Here is a 17,809-nt window from a genome sequence, read left to right as displayed (position 1 = left end):
TGGAAAAATGTAGGTTTTGTAAAACACTGGAAACAGTCACACATCTTGTAGCTGGGTGTGATATACTGACAGCAGAAGGATTTTATACTGAAAGGCATAATAATGTGGCAAGACTGTTGCACTGGGGATTGTGCAAACTTTACGATACTGAAGTGGGTGAAAAACATTGGAAACATGAGCCACAAAGCATCATAGAAAATGATGAAATTTATATCACATGGGATCACGCACTACTAACAGTTCAAAAAATAGATGGGAGAAAACCAGATATAGTAACCCATGAAAAGAAGACAAAAATAGCATTGATTATTGAAATTGCTACACTCAGTGACTGCAGTGTCTTACATACAGAAAGACACAAAGTCATAAAATATCAGGATTTGGAGGTGGAAACGAGGGCATTGTGGAAGAAGGATACCCAGACAGTTCCAGTAGTAGTAGAGGCAACAGGTCTTATAAAAAATAATTTACAGTCATACTTGGATATGTTACCAGCACACATAACTCCTACAAATTGCAGAAGGAGTTTATACTGGGCACTTTGTGGGTGCTGCAAAGCGCACTTTTGGCTAATATCAAATATTGAAACAATATTAATTTCATGAACTTTAATCGTACTTTGACTTAGGAATGGTGTCCATTCCCAACACGGTATTAGACACCCAAAACACTTGGAGAAATTAAATGACTGGAGATCCACCCATATATTGTCAGGTGGGTTGCAAACTAGCTCACCGATAGAATGTACACATTCAAAACAGGTGACTCTATCTCCACCAGCATTCCTGCAATAAGTGGTGTTCCACAGAGGTATGTGTTAGGGCCCCTATTGTTTGGACTCTACTTCTCAGATGTACAGGCTAAAACAAAACGCCTATGGCTGACAGTTTGCTAATGATTGCAAACTGGGTGCAATAACCAAGTCCCGAAATGATGTCAACATCCTACAAGTGAGACTTACACAGAAAAACAACTGGTGTCAATGTCATGGGATAAAAATGCAAAAAAAATGTATTATCATACCCTTCAGTAAAAGTGACATCTCTGCAGATTACCACATTAATAACAACACCCTAAGCACCCAATCATTAGTGAGGGATTTGGGTACACAGGTTGACAGCAACCTTTTCTTTGACCACCACATACAAACATAGTGGTAAAAAGGCCTTCTACATCACCCACCTCATAAGTAAGGGCATTGCATCCAAAACAAAATTCTTTAAAACAACCCTGCACTTCTCACTCATCAGGCCAATAACAGACTTCAATGCTACCTTTGGTATATACCTTACCAGGCACCTTCAGCAACTGTAAATACCTCAGAGGTTTCTTATAAGGAAAATTCAGGGTCTTCAGCATATGTCATACGTTGACAAACTGAAATCACTGTCACTACACTCTTTTCGTATAGAATACTTAGAGGTGACCTCTGCCTTGCATATAAAGCATTCCTAGATCTTAATCTAATGGAAATGCTGCACATTTGTAAACCAAATGGTATAAGACGCACTCACTCTAGGGAACTCAACCTAGTATGTGACATCAAAAGGACTTGCTGGAGGGACAGATATGTCTCACAGATGTTGCCTCTCCTCTGGATCAAACTTCCAATTCAGGTGAAGCAGTGCCACTTGCTAACCTTATTTAACTGTAATTTGGATGACTGGATGGGAACTGCAAATTCACTCCAGGAGTATCATCTTTGTGACTCTTGGACAGGGGCAGTAGTCACTGACTTAGTTCCACTTAACACCTTGCTATTCTAAGGAACAGGGGTTGTCCTTTGCTAGGCTTGTCAGGTATGTGCATGTGTGTGTATGTGTGTGTGTGTGTGTGTGTGCGTGTGTGTGCGTGTGTGTGTGTGTGTGTGTGTGTGTGTGTGTGTGTGTGTGTGTGTGTGTGTGTGTGTGTGTGTGTGTGCCTCTCTGAGTGGTCACAGTATGTGTTTGTGTGCATGTAAAGATGAATGGGTGAGTGTGTCCATGAATGCAGTTGGGGGGGGGGTACCTCATGTACTGTGGGTCTCTGTCTGTACATGACTAGGACTGTTTGGGTGTGTGTGTGTGTGTGTGTGTGTGTGTGTGTGTGTGTGTGTGTGTGTGTGTGTGTGTGTGTGTGTGTGTGTGTGTGTGAAGGGGTGAGTGTGTCTATGAGTGTAATCAGGTGCAAGGATTATGTCTCATGTACTGAGTCACTGTAATTGTGTGGGACTGTGTGTGTGTGTGTGTGTGTGTGTGTGTGTGTGTGTGTGTGTGTGGGGTATGTGTGCATGTTTGTTTGTGAGTGCAAGTGTGTTTGTGTGTGTATGGGGAGAGTGGTTGCCATACCTTTCAATTCCTTGTAGTCTAAACATCAGTGTCTGAGTTTACAATACAAGGAGGGGGGATGGGACACCAGGAACATTTTTTAATTATTGCACTAAGTTGCATTATGGAGCCTTTTCTGAGCACTAAGAAGTCTAAAACTCTAAAGTTTAGCATTATTGATTGACTAATAATCTCTGATTTATAAGGGAATGGCGATTATAGGAAGCAAAATCTGGGGAGTTCTGAAAAATCAATTGGCTAGCAAGAACTATCAATATTCCTTAACTATGGTACATTTAGGATATATAACTAAGTATGCATATATCATTGTGAAGCCAGAAATCATAATCATGACTCAAAGTTGCATTAAGCGTATTGCTGTATTTCTTCAACATCTAGGTCCCTAAATATTGAATGTGTGTTTTCAAATATTGAAGAAACTCCTACTAACGAAACAGTATTCTTATCTCATTTCATATCAGGGTCATAGTCTCCACCTAATTTCTTACATATTTTCTCATATGCAATTGAGCTTAAGCCAGTTTTCACTGAGCTGCAACTTATATCATAATGTGCCATGAAGCATTAATAACTACTCTCAATCAGGTGTCTGATTCTAATCCTGGTACTCTCAGATCATCTTTATATCCAACAAATAATCCTTGGTCTGCTCCAATTCTACTGAAATATTTGGCCTCATCAAAATCAAATAGATAAAAGTAACTGAGCAGAAGCAGGAAAATGTGAAGCATTTGTCATAACGCTGTTAAACTGTGCAGAGACTGTGCAGCATGGGTGAGGCCAGTCTCATATACCTCAACTGGCATTCATTCTTACCATAGTAATACAGTCACCATACCTCTCAACTGTCCAGATTTTCACAGAATGTCCAGATTTTTGCCTCATATTTTTGTTCTGTTCCTTATAAAATGTGTGGTTTTCTGGCAAATCACTGGGATGATCTGAAGATTGAAGTCACTAAATAATGACACACACGAGTTTCAGACTTCAAATCCTTCACAAAATGTATGCTAAAACAAACCCTGTAACTCTAGCAACTTTCTATGTTTATGAAAGCAATATTTAAAATATGTCCCTACTTATGCGCCTATATCCCCCCTTTTTGTTGGGCTTTGTCCAGATTTCTTGCACTAAGAGTTTGAGAGGTATGACAGTCACTACTAAGCACTCACAGCATATAAACCACACATTATAAAGTAACTAGAATTCCCAGGATTGCAATAGCTTTCACATAGATGCTGCACAAATATCACATCTGCTCCAGCTAAGAGTCTTGCTAATATGCAAAGGAGTTGAGGTGCAGGATAGCAATAAGGTTACATAGACAAAATAACTTTATTAATACATTATATGTAAGTCACAAATCTGGATTAGGATAGCATGTTTGGATGATGAGCTCTTACTATTATGCACCATAAAAGACATACACCTGAGTTTTCACCTATTCAGTACATCAAATATACTAGTGGGCAATGTATAGCCAAAACCCCCACTTCAGGCTTCAACTAAGCAGGTGGATAAATGATAGAATATCACTATGTTCTCACTAGAGACACCCAAAGATAAGCTGAGCAAAGAGATGATAAATAAATAATTGTGACAAAATCTGGTTGGCGGGGGGGGGGGTTACAGGGGGAGATCAAGCCCTAATCAACACCAGATTATGAAAGAAACCATCATGAACTAATCTTTATAGCTTATATAAATCTAACCAGTCAGCAACTCCAGTTATCTAGTGAAGAGTTCACTGGCTTCGCATTGTACAAAGTTAAGAGACAGACACAGAAAAGTGAGAAAAAAATGAAAATTAAAATGAACCAACAAAACTGGTGGGGGGCTCTATATATAGTAACTCCAGAGCAACCTCAGTAGGAAGTCATCTATAAAACACATTGATCATAGAACAGAGCTTCAGACTGCTAATGCAGAATTTATCATAAATGAACAATGCAGTTAGAAAATCAGCTGTCATTTTAAGCTCAGTGTAACATTAGATCAAATATTCAGTGTCTGATACTGTGTTAAACCTTTCCAACCTGATTTCCCTGGGCATGTCAGCAGGGTTGATGTTATCACTCCATATAAAGCATATTATTATTCTTGCCAAGACTTTCACCAATGAGTAAGATTTGGCTTTTACGCTGTCCCTGGGATTTATTAATGTCGGCACAAGATGTATGCTAAATGTACACCATTCTGACTGAACAGACAACACAAAGATAACTCACGCCTTCTTCTTTCTAATTTTAGGTTTCCTACTGATTTTCTTGCAGCTTTAAATACTGATGGGAATTCATAAGGGTTACCACAAAGTGTAGACAACTTGTACACTTAGTGTAATCTTTCTGAGTGACTAGAATGTGCAAAAAAATGTGATAGGGATGTTCTTAAATATAGATCACGTACACTTAGTGTAGGTGTTACTGAATCATTTCCACACTGTGTAACTTTAGTTTTTCTCATTGAAACAAGTTATTAAATATAGTGGAAAAGAGCCCAACAATATGTAGACCCTACCAGCTATGTCAGTTTTATCTTTGTGATTCCCTGACCATGTGTATTTCTTTTTAATCTAATTGTCAAGCAATGTCATGCATGCATTAGTACAGTAAATTATTGTTTTTAATTGCCTGTAATGCATTCAAAACTATAAAAAATATTCAGATGACTATACTAGGAGTAGAGGCTGGTATTTCTGTAGACAAAAATAACTTAAATTCAGAGAAGGAATGAGTACCAATAACTGATATTCTGAGTGCCACATACTTATGGAAATCCAGTTTCTGTCTCGCTCTTCTTTGAGATAACCAGTTAAAAGGCTTATCATAAGACTGAACATAATTTGTCTCCAGGGCATTTTACCTCAAATCATTTCTCAGATAGTATACTTTTATTTTAGGAAGAATCCTGTAGTCTTCTCAGTTGATTGCACCTTTTTACCTTGTTTTTGCAATAAGGCCAAAGCTAATTACAGAATAAGGGTGAGGAAATCACTACAAGAAGGTTTGCTTATGAAATAAGCAGTGCCTGAAGTAACAGGAACCAGTACTACTGAGGTGTGGTCAGAGGGAAAGATTAATGGAACACAATAAATGTTGCTCATGCATATGACTATGTACAGTCATTTGTACGAAGTAGCAGTGAGAAGAAGAAACTATGTGGAGCCTTAAATGGAACTTATATCGGTGGACTCATATTTTGTTGCCAAAATTAAAGATTGATAATGAAAATATAGAGAAGTGTTGAAAAAGTAATAAGTGAGCATTCATTGGGTAGAGCATAAGGTGAAAACGTATAAAATGAACAGGAAGGAGGTGGGAAAGGTGGGGAAAATATTTTTGCATTTCAGGTGCCTGATTATATATCTAGCTATATATATATATATATATATATATATATATATATATATATATATATATATGTAGAGAGAGAGAGAGAGAGAAAGTATGCATCTCAGTTGTCACCTTCAATGTTGGTAGTCAGTCACAATGGAATTATGCTGCAGCCCACAAATTAGGAACACAATTTAAATGCTGGTTGTATTAACTTAGAATTTCCAAACTAATGTACACTTTTACTATGGTTGGAGCAGAAGTGGTACACCATATTGGAAGTGTCACTATAAATGTTGTACAGCTGAGGGGCATGATGACAAGGTAACTGAGGTAAGGACAGAAGAGGAATGTAAGAGAGTTGGGTAGCTAACATAGGCACACAAGTAAACATAGAAGAAAGACAAGACGTGACTGACATGGGGCTTGATGACATGGGACGTGATGACACAATCAGGTAGGGGGAGCACAATGGAGAAGTTGAGATCAGACAAACAGAGGGTAGGCTATGGTGTTTAGTAGGACTGGACAAAAAATAAGGGTGCATAAGCAACAAAGGGAGAGTAACAAGATGTGAGATGGATTGTGTTGCATAGCTGCCATTCCTGCCAGCAGTGACCCAGTAAGACCTTGCTTGCCACAGTGGGCTCCCCACATCACAGATTCCTGTCTGAGATTAAGGAGCCAGTGCAGGGTAGGGATACTACTCAGGAAGATGCCAGTGGAAGTTCATAAGATGGGTGATGTGGCCATATAGCCATCTGGGTAAACTGCTCCCCCAATGTCAGTCAGTTGCGAGTGCATGGCCTCCATTTCCACTGCTATCAATGGGGACTGCAGCTCCAACCTGTGAAGCAGGGATGGTTACTGTGTCTGCTCCAACTGCTGTTTGAAGTGTGAAATTCGCCATGGCAGTTTGACCTACAGATGTCCTGCATGGTGGTGCCACATGTGGGAGCTGATAGGCTTTGCTAGAGTTACAGGTGCAGGTCTAGATGGTGCTGGATATAATTGTAAAATAAATGAAATAAAAATAATGCATAAAAAAGTATGTAATAAAATAAAAGCGAGAAAGAGGATGGGAGAAAAAGGAGAGTTATAATGAAAGGGTGTTGCTCATAAAACCCTTTTTCTTTGGTAACATTATACAGGTATTATATCTGAAAGAGCAACACTCATGCCATATGATGAGACAATATAGTACTGAGCAGGAAATCACGCTCACAGCCAACAACACATACAGTCTGAAAAGCAATGCCTTACATTTTGAGCTACTTCTACAATCCCCCCCAAGTTCTGCTATCAAACACACAGTAATAACATTAGAATACATGCCTCACAATGACCCTCATTTGTGATAGGGCATAGCACTGCATGGCTCTGCCTCATTCTGATGATTTCTTATAGGTGTCATCAGCTGAGGTTCCAAGACATATCCTGCTTCACCAAGAAGATCAACCGGAGAAAGTCAACCTTCAAGAAGTGTTCATACATGTCACATGTGTGTCATATGTGGGAGTCATGATAATTGCTTAGGTGGTATGCTGACACATTGCAGATAATACTTTGTACATTACAGTCCACCTGGCTGTTAATGGAGTGATACCATTTGTGTTTCACATACTTCCTTACAGATCCCTAGTCGAGGCCTTTATTTAAATGTTGGTGCAGTCCATGACCCCAGCACTTCTGGAAAACTTTCTATATCATAGAAATCACACACATTGTTGCCTCTCTTCTCTATGGTATGTAACAACCATACATGCCCCCCCCCCCAACTTGCAGTAACACGACTAAGAAACTGATGGAGTACTCTTGAAAGATGCCTGAGATACACCCACTGTGTCCCCAGATAGTATTTTAAAAGTCTTGCTGCTAGTATACATAAAGCCACATATACCTTGTTATCCACTGAAATAGACACTCCATGACTGCCAGGGCCTGTAGGTTGGCATATGTCCACAGTGTTTTGCATGGTGTTGCTATTCACATGCTAGTTGTTCTTAATGTCATGGAGTGTCATGGAGTGCATGAAATATAAAGTGTTGTTGGATGATGCATCACCTTAGAGGGCTAAGCTGTCGACCACCATTGCTCATACTGTCACTAACAGCTTCTTTCTGATGCACTAGAAATAATGCTGTGGCAATCCCTATTATATCTGCAAGCTTCTCAGAAATGGACTTTGGAGATTTTAGTTATGTCCTTTAACATGGGTATTAGAACTCGGTGGCACACACTATACATTTCTGAATCACTATGCTGTCTCAGTTTGCCTCACTTGCATACATGCTCATTGTCATCTGCTTATGCAGCCATTGCATATACCATGGCCAAGTCTGTTGTTCAGCAGGCACCGCTGACAGTGTATATGTTTTGGAACAGCACACACCTCCTACATGGCTGCTCATCATGCAAAATCACTTACTGCAATAAAGCTACATTTTCTGAATCCCAGGTTTGATCTCCACACATTCCATTTATCAATTTGGTGCTGTTTTATTTAACCTGAACTACTATTACTCATCTGGATGCATAAATTATGTTGCTTGCTTAACCTGCTTACTGAATATAGCTTTATATAGTTTTTGTAGGGTTTTATAAATACACTGTCTCATGTATGTTTTCTACTACATTTCATAGGTGATTTTTTAACAATTTACTATTTCTTAAATGTTATCTTAGGATTTGTTAGCTTCATAATTTATTCATTTTTAAGGTAGCTTTATCTAGTTCGTTATGGTAGGTCTGTGTTCATTTTGCTAATGTCAGTTTCTGTTTGGCGCTGGGGGTGGTTTGTTTTTATTTTATTTTTTTACCACTTGTAGTTAGATAAATAAAATGATCTAGGGACAGATTCATTTTGTAGGCCTTTGTTTTGGGTAGGGGTAGTCATTTTTGGGTGGTTATTTTTGTCTATTTTCAATGCATACTATATGTACATATTTGGTTTTGCTGTATTTTTGCTTAGCCTAATCATGACTGATAGTTTATATTAAGGTTTCTCAGTGGATTAGGGGTTATGATATTGACATGATATGGATGATGATTATGCATGTGCATAAGTAAAAACAGTAAAAGTATTTATATCATGTGTCAGGTAAGTGTTTTAGTTGTATGGCTATGTGGGTACACACACACACACACACACACACACACACACACACACACACACACACACACACACACACACACAGTTGTATAAAGTATATCTGATCTTTACATTAATCTATTGTTTAATTTTTATGCAGATATCTAGCAATTCGATACCCACTGAAATCCAGAGACCTTCGAACATCACGCAATGCAGCCATAGCTATTGGCATAATCTGGGCAATGTCCATCCTTTTTGCAGCACCATATCTCAGCTATTACCAGGTCATTCTCTACAACAGAGTACCCATCTGTGTTCCAATTTGGGAAGATCAGCGCCGCAAGATTATGGACGTTTCAACCTTTGTGTTTGGATTCTTAATTCCAGTAATCATCCTTTCCATCACATATGCTAGGACTATTAAATTTCTTTGGACATCTGTTGACCCAATAGAAACAATATCTGAATCTCGTAAGGCCAAGCGAAAGGTCACTAAGATGATAATTATTGTTGCAGTTCTCTTTTGTATCTGCTGGCTTCCTCATCATGTGGTTATCTTGTGCTTCTGGTTTGGTCACTTCCCCTTCAACAAGGCCACTTATGCCATCAGATTGGTTTCACACTGCATGTCATATGCTAATTCCTGCCTCAATCCGATTGTCTATGCCTTGATTTCCAAACATTTCCGTAAGAGGTTTAAGCAAGTGTTTACATGCCTGCTGAAGAAGAAGGCTACCAACAAGGTCCATGTGGTTCATGTTGCCAATACAGTGACTGGGTTCTATGCTGGAACCACTGAAATCTCTCAGATAAATGAAGACAATGCAAAGGTGTGCCAGGTTGTAAGGACAGATGCAGATGCTTCAGGCAGCTCTGAAAGTGCTGGACTACAAAATGATGCCCAGCTTCCATTTAGGGACCTCGAGCAGCAAAAACCAGTGTGAAATGTACAAATATGCAGAAAAAATGCCTTAGTACTATCCCTAATGCATGTTTCTTGGAGGGGCCAGAAACAGCATCGCACTCAGTTCCTGCACATAAAATTGTGGGATCTGTTAAACAGAATGTTAGGGTGATTTGATTTGATTTCAGATAAGGTCATTGAGGAAAAACATTTAATAATACTTTTATTGAAGCAGGTGATTTTTTTGACTTCTGCCAAATGTATATAACCAACTTATTTAAATATATTTGCTTTAAAAAAATTAAAACTCGAACTGTTTAGCTGCAACATGTGTAAGACAGTCAAGCCTTGTAGTGTCATGCTGCAGAGTGGGTAGAAACTTACCTTCAGCTATTAGTCATTGTGCATGTCTTTCTAGCACGCTTGGGCATTTGTTCTGTAGGCAGTGCTTATTTAAATTAGAGAAAGTGTCCTCACTTATGTTAGCCATGATTGCGTTTTTCTAGCATGATGCATTCTTTACTTTGTTAACTCATGTCTTAAGGTGTTTACTGATTCATACTAATATGTTCCTGTCTTTTCATGCCAAGGGCTTTTATGTCATAAAGGTAATTTGGTTCTACTTTCATATCACAGTTAAAAATCTCTTGAAATTGATAAGGACTGTAGCCCGATATTATATATCCCCAGGTAAGCTGTTGCCATAACCACCTTAATATGGAGCTAGTGTGTCGTTTAATCGCTTCCACTTCATATGGGCAAAAATGTAACATCATGCCAGTTATATTTTCTGTGTTATTGTCAGACACATTTTAAAATATTAAAATGTGAAAATGTTATATTTCAAACAGTGCCAAATATTAACAAGCACAGAACGTCTGTTTTCAAAAAGACTAAATATGCATTACTTTTTCCTTTTCTTTCACACATAGCAGTATACTGAAAGTGCAGACAACTTGCTTAAAAACTGATCCAAAAAAAAAATAATAACTTTAATTTAAAATTCTGTAATCATTGCAGAACATCATGAAGTTTTACAATCCATTTGTTTTGGGAAAGTGTTCCATTTTCCCCATGTTACACGATATTTTGTGTAGGATATGAGTGGGAATACAAAATCAAAAAACGAATAAACTCTCTAACAGGATATCGTTTTTTCTGTTAGTAGGTACCGATGCAACATGTGCTCACAAGAACTAATTGCTGAAATTCTGTAATATTTTTTGTAAGAACATGCCATCTCAAAGTCAGAAAGTAATAAAGCCAAGACTATAACCCACGTAACCTGGGACTGATTACTGGCCTGGGCACTGAAGGAAATTATGTGCAGAATGAGAGAGAAAGAGAGGAGCAATGAGGCATGGTCTGCTAACCTTCCTTAGTGGAAAGGGGGCAGATGTATGAATATATATATATATATATATATATATATATATATATATATATATATATATATATATGCATGGGGTTTGCTTTCCATATTATTATATGCAAAAGAGGCCAGAGATCATACAAAGGCACTTGCTGCAAGGGAGGAAGGGACTTTGAGGATTTTGTTACTCACAGAAGCAGGTAATGCTCCTTGCAATAGCCCATTTCACATCCTCTGTTACATTCCAGTGGGCATTCACAAGATGGGAAACATAGGGTATAACAAGAAAACTCCTCTTATCCCTGCTTGGATGATGGTGCTATTGCACCAAAAATAAGAATGAAAGGGTAACAGCAGCTACTTTGGTAGCTTGACTGGATGATGGAAATCAGAAGAAAAAATACTCATTTTATTATTTTAATGATTATACAGGTAGAAAAATGTTACAAACATCGATTGTCTCGTTTTCAAATCATTTTGATTCAGAATAACAAAAATAACTTTGGAACATGTTTTATACATTTTTGAATACATAGCAAACATAATATAAACTGGAAACATTTTATAGCCCTGTCCAAATTCTGGATCCTTTTCTGCATAGCATAAGTAAACTAATAATTGTCTGATTCATGTGTGTTATTAATCACCTATGTTTTTGATTATGCATTCAGTGTAGAACAGTCTGGGTAAACATGCAGAATCCAAAGTAGTGAATGATTTAAATGAGTTTGTGCTGAAAATGCTTTAATTTACAGAATACATGGCCTGCAGTCACTGAGTATCTGATGAACTACAAAATATCAGTTTTAATGGTATTATTCTAGTCTGTTGTACAAAAAGAATGTGCCCACAAAATGTATCTGCTGAACAGTATATATCTGCCGATAAGCTAAAATGCACAGCTTCCATGTGGTATTTGACCTGCAGTTAAACTAACACTGGGCAATGTACCTTAAGATGGATTGTAACTCATAGGTGAAGCAGTGATTAGAAGCGTGCAGTGTAACTGTTTGAGTAACACTCACACCTGATTCAAGGGAATGCATTCATACCACTGCCAAGTTTATCAAAAGGCTAACTGCATTTTCTTCCCAATAAAGAAGCAGCATTTACATGCATAACTGTGAGTTTATTTGATACTGATTTTATTTTGTCTTTCAGTAAATGTTTTATTTTTGACATGGCCTGCTAAAAAACAGGACATAACTTGGAAAAGGCAAGCAAAATGTACTTCTTAGTGACAGTCAAAATGATATATTAAATGTACTGAAAGGCTTTTTTCCCCTTTCCCTCATCTGTCTGTCTGTGTATCTATCTAACCATCTATCTATTGATCTTTTAAAGTGCTTGTCCTGGTGAGGATCACTTGGGTAGCAAGCTAAGCATGGTAGATCAGACTTTCAGATGCAAGAAAAAGTTGCCAGTTCACAATTTAGCATCCACAGGCATTCCTAAACAAGACAGGAAGAATAATTCCATCAAAGTCTGGCTGTGCCACAAGGCATCACTTCTCTGGGTGTGCCATGCCTCTCATGGGAGACACCACAAGATATCTGCACTTAGAATCCAAACCACATCAGTAGATTTGATGTCTGATTCTTTTGGTCATTGTGTAAGGCATATGATCATATGTATGGGTGGGGACAAGAATGATTGGTAAAATTAGCTTCACTTCTATTTTACCACCACAGGTAAGGACATCTATAATGGTGCTGCCATCCTTGCGTTTATTCACTAGTCATGTTCAAAGTCATTCTTACTTTCACACATGAACAGGACAGCAGCATACTTAAAGTCACACACTTGAGGTAGTTGCTCCCATATCACCTGCAATACACTTTTACCATGAGAGAACCATGATCTCTAATTTCCAGGCACTAATTTTTATCTCAGATACTTTAAACTCAGAAGTGAGCAGTTTTACTGTCTGTTATAGGAAACAGTCACTGAAGGCTAAGAAGCTGATATCATCAGTGAATAATAAAAATGCACCTTTTATGTGCTCAGGATGGATTGTCTCCATACATCTGACATGTCTTGAAATATTTCTGCAGGAAAATAAGTTTATGGGTTGGGAGGGTGGCCTAATGGTTAAGGTGTTTGCCATGCAAGCACAAGGTGCAGGGTTTGAGTCTTACAAGGGATAATTGGCTAGGCTTAAAATGGCTCGCAATAGAAGTTAGCTTAGTACTAACCTATGAACCTAAACAGCTAAGGCACATCCTTGGATGAGTGTTGTGCTCATCTTGAGCATATTCAATATAGCAAGAAGAATATGGACACTGCGGACACTATGGACACTATGCTCCCTTCTGGAATACTAGGAGCACATGCCATTCATCGATTGTTGTTGGACCTAGCAATTCTATGGCATCTCTCACACGGCTTTCCAGGATACATGGTCATATACCTTCTACAAGTCAACAAAACACATCTTGACAATATGATGCACTCACACCCTCTCTCTCTCTCTCTACTGTTCCATGAAGGACAGACTCTGCATTGGTCCTCCTGAATCAGAGGCTCAGATATTGGACACTTCCTTTTATGCACCCTGGGATATGCTTTCTCAAAGAACTTAAAGAAAATTATCATTGCCTAATAGAATCATGGATGCCTGCTTCTTTTCAGAAAGTGGGGACCAGAAATAAAAATGTGTCATCCTCAACTTCCATGCATCATCAACAAAGTGATTCATTCCAAACTCCATAACTGTGCAATACCTTCAACATTTCTGACCAGGTCTTATCCATACCTACAAGCTTGGAATAGCAGAATTGCTAATTTTCCACAGTGTCCATGAAAAACTGTATATTTTAGTTGCAGTCCTTTGTGACAACTAATTATTTCAAAGCAGCTGCAGTTAAGCATAACTATCAAACAGAGTCCTCTGGATTTATTACTGGAAAAACCCTAACAGCAAATCAGCTAAGCTCTTGCTTATGTGAAACAGATTTTTTTCTTGTTTGTACTTTATATTCTGTGATTAACATTACTGAACATTACTTTGTCAGTACAAAGAGAAGTACTTATAAAGAGGGCCGGATTCTAAAACACTTGCAATCAGTGTAAGTGACCACTTACACTAACACAGACTGAAAGCAGGTGTTTGGGTATCTGGTTCCCTGTGTAAGCCTGTTTATAGAGATGCCTTCCACCAAAGTAAGTCACTTACACTGAGAGCAAGTCTTTTAAAATCAGGACAGACTTAGACTGATAGCAACTCTTTCGGAATCTGTACCTGAGTATCTTTCACCCAGGTAAAAAACAACAAATAAATATATCATGCTATATACTGTTACAAGGATTAGGGTAACTGTCACATTTCTTTTTCACTGTCTACTCATTATAAAAATTTCTGTTAGCTTCTATAATTCTGTTTCCCTGGGCATTCTGAAAACTATCGCCTTGTGTTTTTTTTATCTATAACAAGTATAACTATATGTTTGTATGTATCTTTCTCTCACTTTCTCTCTCTCTCTCTCCGTCCCCCCTATATATATATATATATATATATATATATATATATATATATATATACACGTGTGTGTGTGTGTCTGTATGTCTGTGCATTTCTAAAATTCAAATGTATTGTTGGCAACACCAGTTATTCATAGACTGATGTCACATCTTCTTTATTGTGGGCCAAGGGAAATAATACTATGGGAGTTTCATAGATGCAGTCCAATTATTTAAAGCAAATAAATAATTTAATTGTTTAAAGGAAAAATACAAAGATTACATCAGAATTAAAGAAACACAGTGCATGACAGTGCATGACTGGATGCAAACCTGATATTAATTATGCATAGCAGACATGACCTATGACTCACCTGTTACATCTTGGCATTACACTGATACTCTGCAGATAGCTGTGCTGGTGACATAGCATCTGAAGTGTTTCCTTCAGTGTACTAGAAGAAATGGTGGCTATCTGCTGTATATGACATATCTGGTTTGAGAAACCAACTGTTTGTCAACCATAAGCTGAGCCATGCCCAGAATGACAGAACTCTAAGGGTATTTGGTTATTTTTATCAATATTAGAGACTGAAAGGAGAAAGAAGGTGAGTTTTATGTACTTTTCTCAAATTCTACCTTTTCTTTGAGTTTATACAATTTAACAGTTAGTATCTCTCAGATATATATATATATATATATATATATATATATATATATATATATATATATATATATATATATATATATATATATATATATATATATATATATATATATATATATATATATATATATATATATATATATATATATATATATATATATATATATATATATATATATATATATATATATATATATATATATTTACAGAAAGAGAGAGAGAATAATTGTTCTGGAGAGGGGGGTAGAATTGCCACTCCCTTGCAAAAAATGTTTTTGCATGTTTTATGACTTTGGGAGTGCCATTGTTTAGTGCTGTGGCCTCCCAAAGTTTCAGAAATGTTAGATTCATTTAACAATGTGTTATCTAAAGGAGACATGATTATTCATAGTAAATCCATCTGGTTCATAGATTAATAGGTGTGTACTAGGCTATCAACCACAAGGGCCTTTTTAAGCTGAGCCATGCATCCCAAATTTCTGACATGTTCTGGTACCCTTAATAAGTATAAGCAGGGGCTTGGAAAGTGAAACATGTGCAAGGAGGGGCCTGGGAGATTAACCATTTACAGGTTGCCTGTGTCCTTTAGAGATATAAGTGCCAAACCAGGGATGAATTTCCTGTTCCCCACCCAGTTGTCCAAGTTATACTTCAATTGAATTAGAGAGGAACTCTGCTTCACATGGATGGGGAGCCTGTTCCAGAGAAGGGGTGGTCTCTGGGATACATATCTGTCTCTCCAGCAGGTCCTATTTATATCACAAGCAAGTTTAAGTTTTTAGGATGGGTAATTCTGGGGCTGTTTGCTTTGTGGATATGCTGGAGCTCCATCAGGGTGGGGACTGACAATGCCTTGTATTCCAGGCATAGATCTCCCCTCAACAGTCTGTAGAAGACAGAATACAGTAATAGGGGCTTGAGGCAGTCTGCATAGGACATGTTACTTACACCCTGTATAGTTTTAATGAGGAGTGCTTGTGGATGTTCCGTTGTTAGATATGCCTGATTAGGTACGTACCAAATGGGGCACTGTACTTAGTGATAGGTCTGATGAATGCTGAATACATTGGAACAATTACTTCTTTGAACCTAGATGCCATACGGTTCTTTATAAGTTACATAACATAGAATTATTTCCTCACTACTGCGGACACATGATGGTCAAAGGCTAGATTACTGTCTATCTCTGTCCCCAAGCCCCTGACTACTGGTGAGCTTTTAGTGGTCAATATGATAGTTTCCAGGGATGGATGGCTTACCAAAGGATACCATTATGCATTTCTTAGCATGTAACATTAGTCCATGGATCTTCCACCAGTTGTTTGCCTGTGTTAGCCCTTTTGTGTCAGTGGGCGATTCAGTGACAGCTCCTAATTTGCAATAATCTGGAAATTTAGTCAGCCAGAGCCCACTGACATCGCCCCTGACTTCAGAGAAGTAAATGACAAAACGGAGCATTCCCAGGACTAATCCCTGAGTGACCCATTTATGACTGGCCACTTTGTGGAGGTGGACTCTGATTCTAACTTCCTGGGTTCTGTCTGTGAGCCAGCTGGCTATTCACTGGTTGACATAGGTTTTTTTTTCCTAACCTCTTAAGATTGCCAACAATGCCTGAATGTGGGATTGTGCCCAATGCTTTGGCCAGGTCAAGTTATGCAGTGTGAACCATTTTGCCCTCATCTATTGCTTTAGTGACCTTCTCAAAGAAATCCACCAAGCTGAATATGCATGGCCTGTTCTTGATGAAATGAAATTGGGTTGGGTCCATTTTCAGAGGTTTCTTATGTCAGTATTGATCATTTCCATGATAATTATTTCCATGGCTTTGCATATGAGACTAGTGAGACTTATGGGTCTGTAGTTTCCAGGGTCTGTAGATGGCCGACCTTTGTGCAGAGGAATAACTGTTGCTGTTCTCCATTCATGAGGCATGAAGCCTGTTGTAGGCTACAGTTAAATAGCAATTCTAAAAGGCCTGATAGATCATGTTATATGCTGTTTAGAAGGAATCCTGGGATATTGTCTAGGCCCATTGATACAGTGTTCTTTGCCTTAGATAGAGCATGAAGGACCTGTTCCCTAGTGATAGCAGGGGAGTTATATTTGATGTATTTCCTGAGGGAAGGTTGATGGGGAGAGAGGAGTTAAGTTGGAGCCAGATTTGTCAGCCAGTAGTTTTGCTATATCTTCTGGTTTTTCTTTTCTTAATTTCTCTAAATCTTTTGGGTTTCTAATACCATGATGGGAATGGACCCCATTCCTAAGTCAAAGTATGATAAAAGTTCATGAAATTAGTATTGTTTCAATCTCTGATGTCAGCCAAAAGTGCTCTACGCAGCACCTGCAATGTGCCCAGTAATGGCTCCTTCTGCAATTCATACAGGGTTACATGTATTGGTAACATATCTAAATATGATTGTAGATTATTTTTATAAGACCCATTGCTCCTACTACTATTGGAACTGTCTGGGTATCTTTCTTCCACATTGCTCTTTTTTCTGCCTGCAAATCCTGATATTTAATGACTTTGTATCTCTCTGTATGCAAGACACTGTAGTCAATGGGTGTGATGATTTTAGTGATCAATGCTACTTTTGTCTTCTTTTCATGGACCACTATATCCAGTTTTCTAGCATCTAGCTTTTGAACTG

At 38.1% G+C, this 17,809-nt stretch overlaps 1 protein-coding gene across 1 annotated transcript in view; it reads left to right on the top strand.

Annotated features, from left to right (window-relative positions):
* LOC122799189 (galanin receptor 2b-like) overlaps window positions 1-12,156 on the top strand; it is a 1,097,025-nt gene extending 1,084,869 nt beyond the window's left edge. Inside the window, exon 3 of the mRNA XM_044068095.1 lies at window positions 8,911-12,156. Within this exon, the coding sequence (XP_043924030.1) occupies window positions 8,911-9,697 (787 nt within the window). The 3' untranslated portion in view covers window positions 9,698-12,156. The remainder of the gene's footprint in view (window positions 1-8,910) is intronic.
* Window positions 12,157-17,809: the final 5,653 nt, after the last annotated feature.

The sequence above is a fragment of the Protopterus annectens genome, chromosome 1.part0 (assembly GCF_019279795.1).
Source record: "Protopterus annectens isolate FY-2018-M chromosome 1.part0, PAN1.0, whole genome shotgun sequence".
Taxonomy (NCBI): Eukaryota; Metazoa; Chordata; order Ceratodontiformes; family Protopteridae; genus Protopterus; species Protopterus annectens.
The sequence above is the reverse complement of the archived record's forward strand: the minus strand, read 5'-3'. Positions and strand labels throughout refer to the sequence as shown.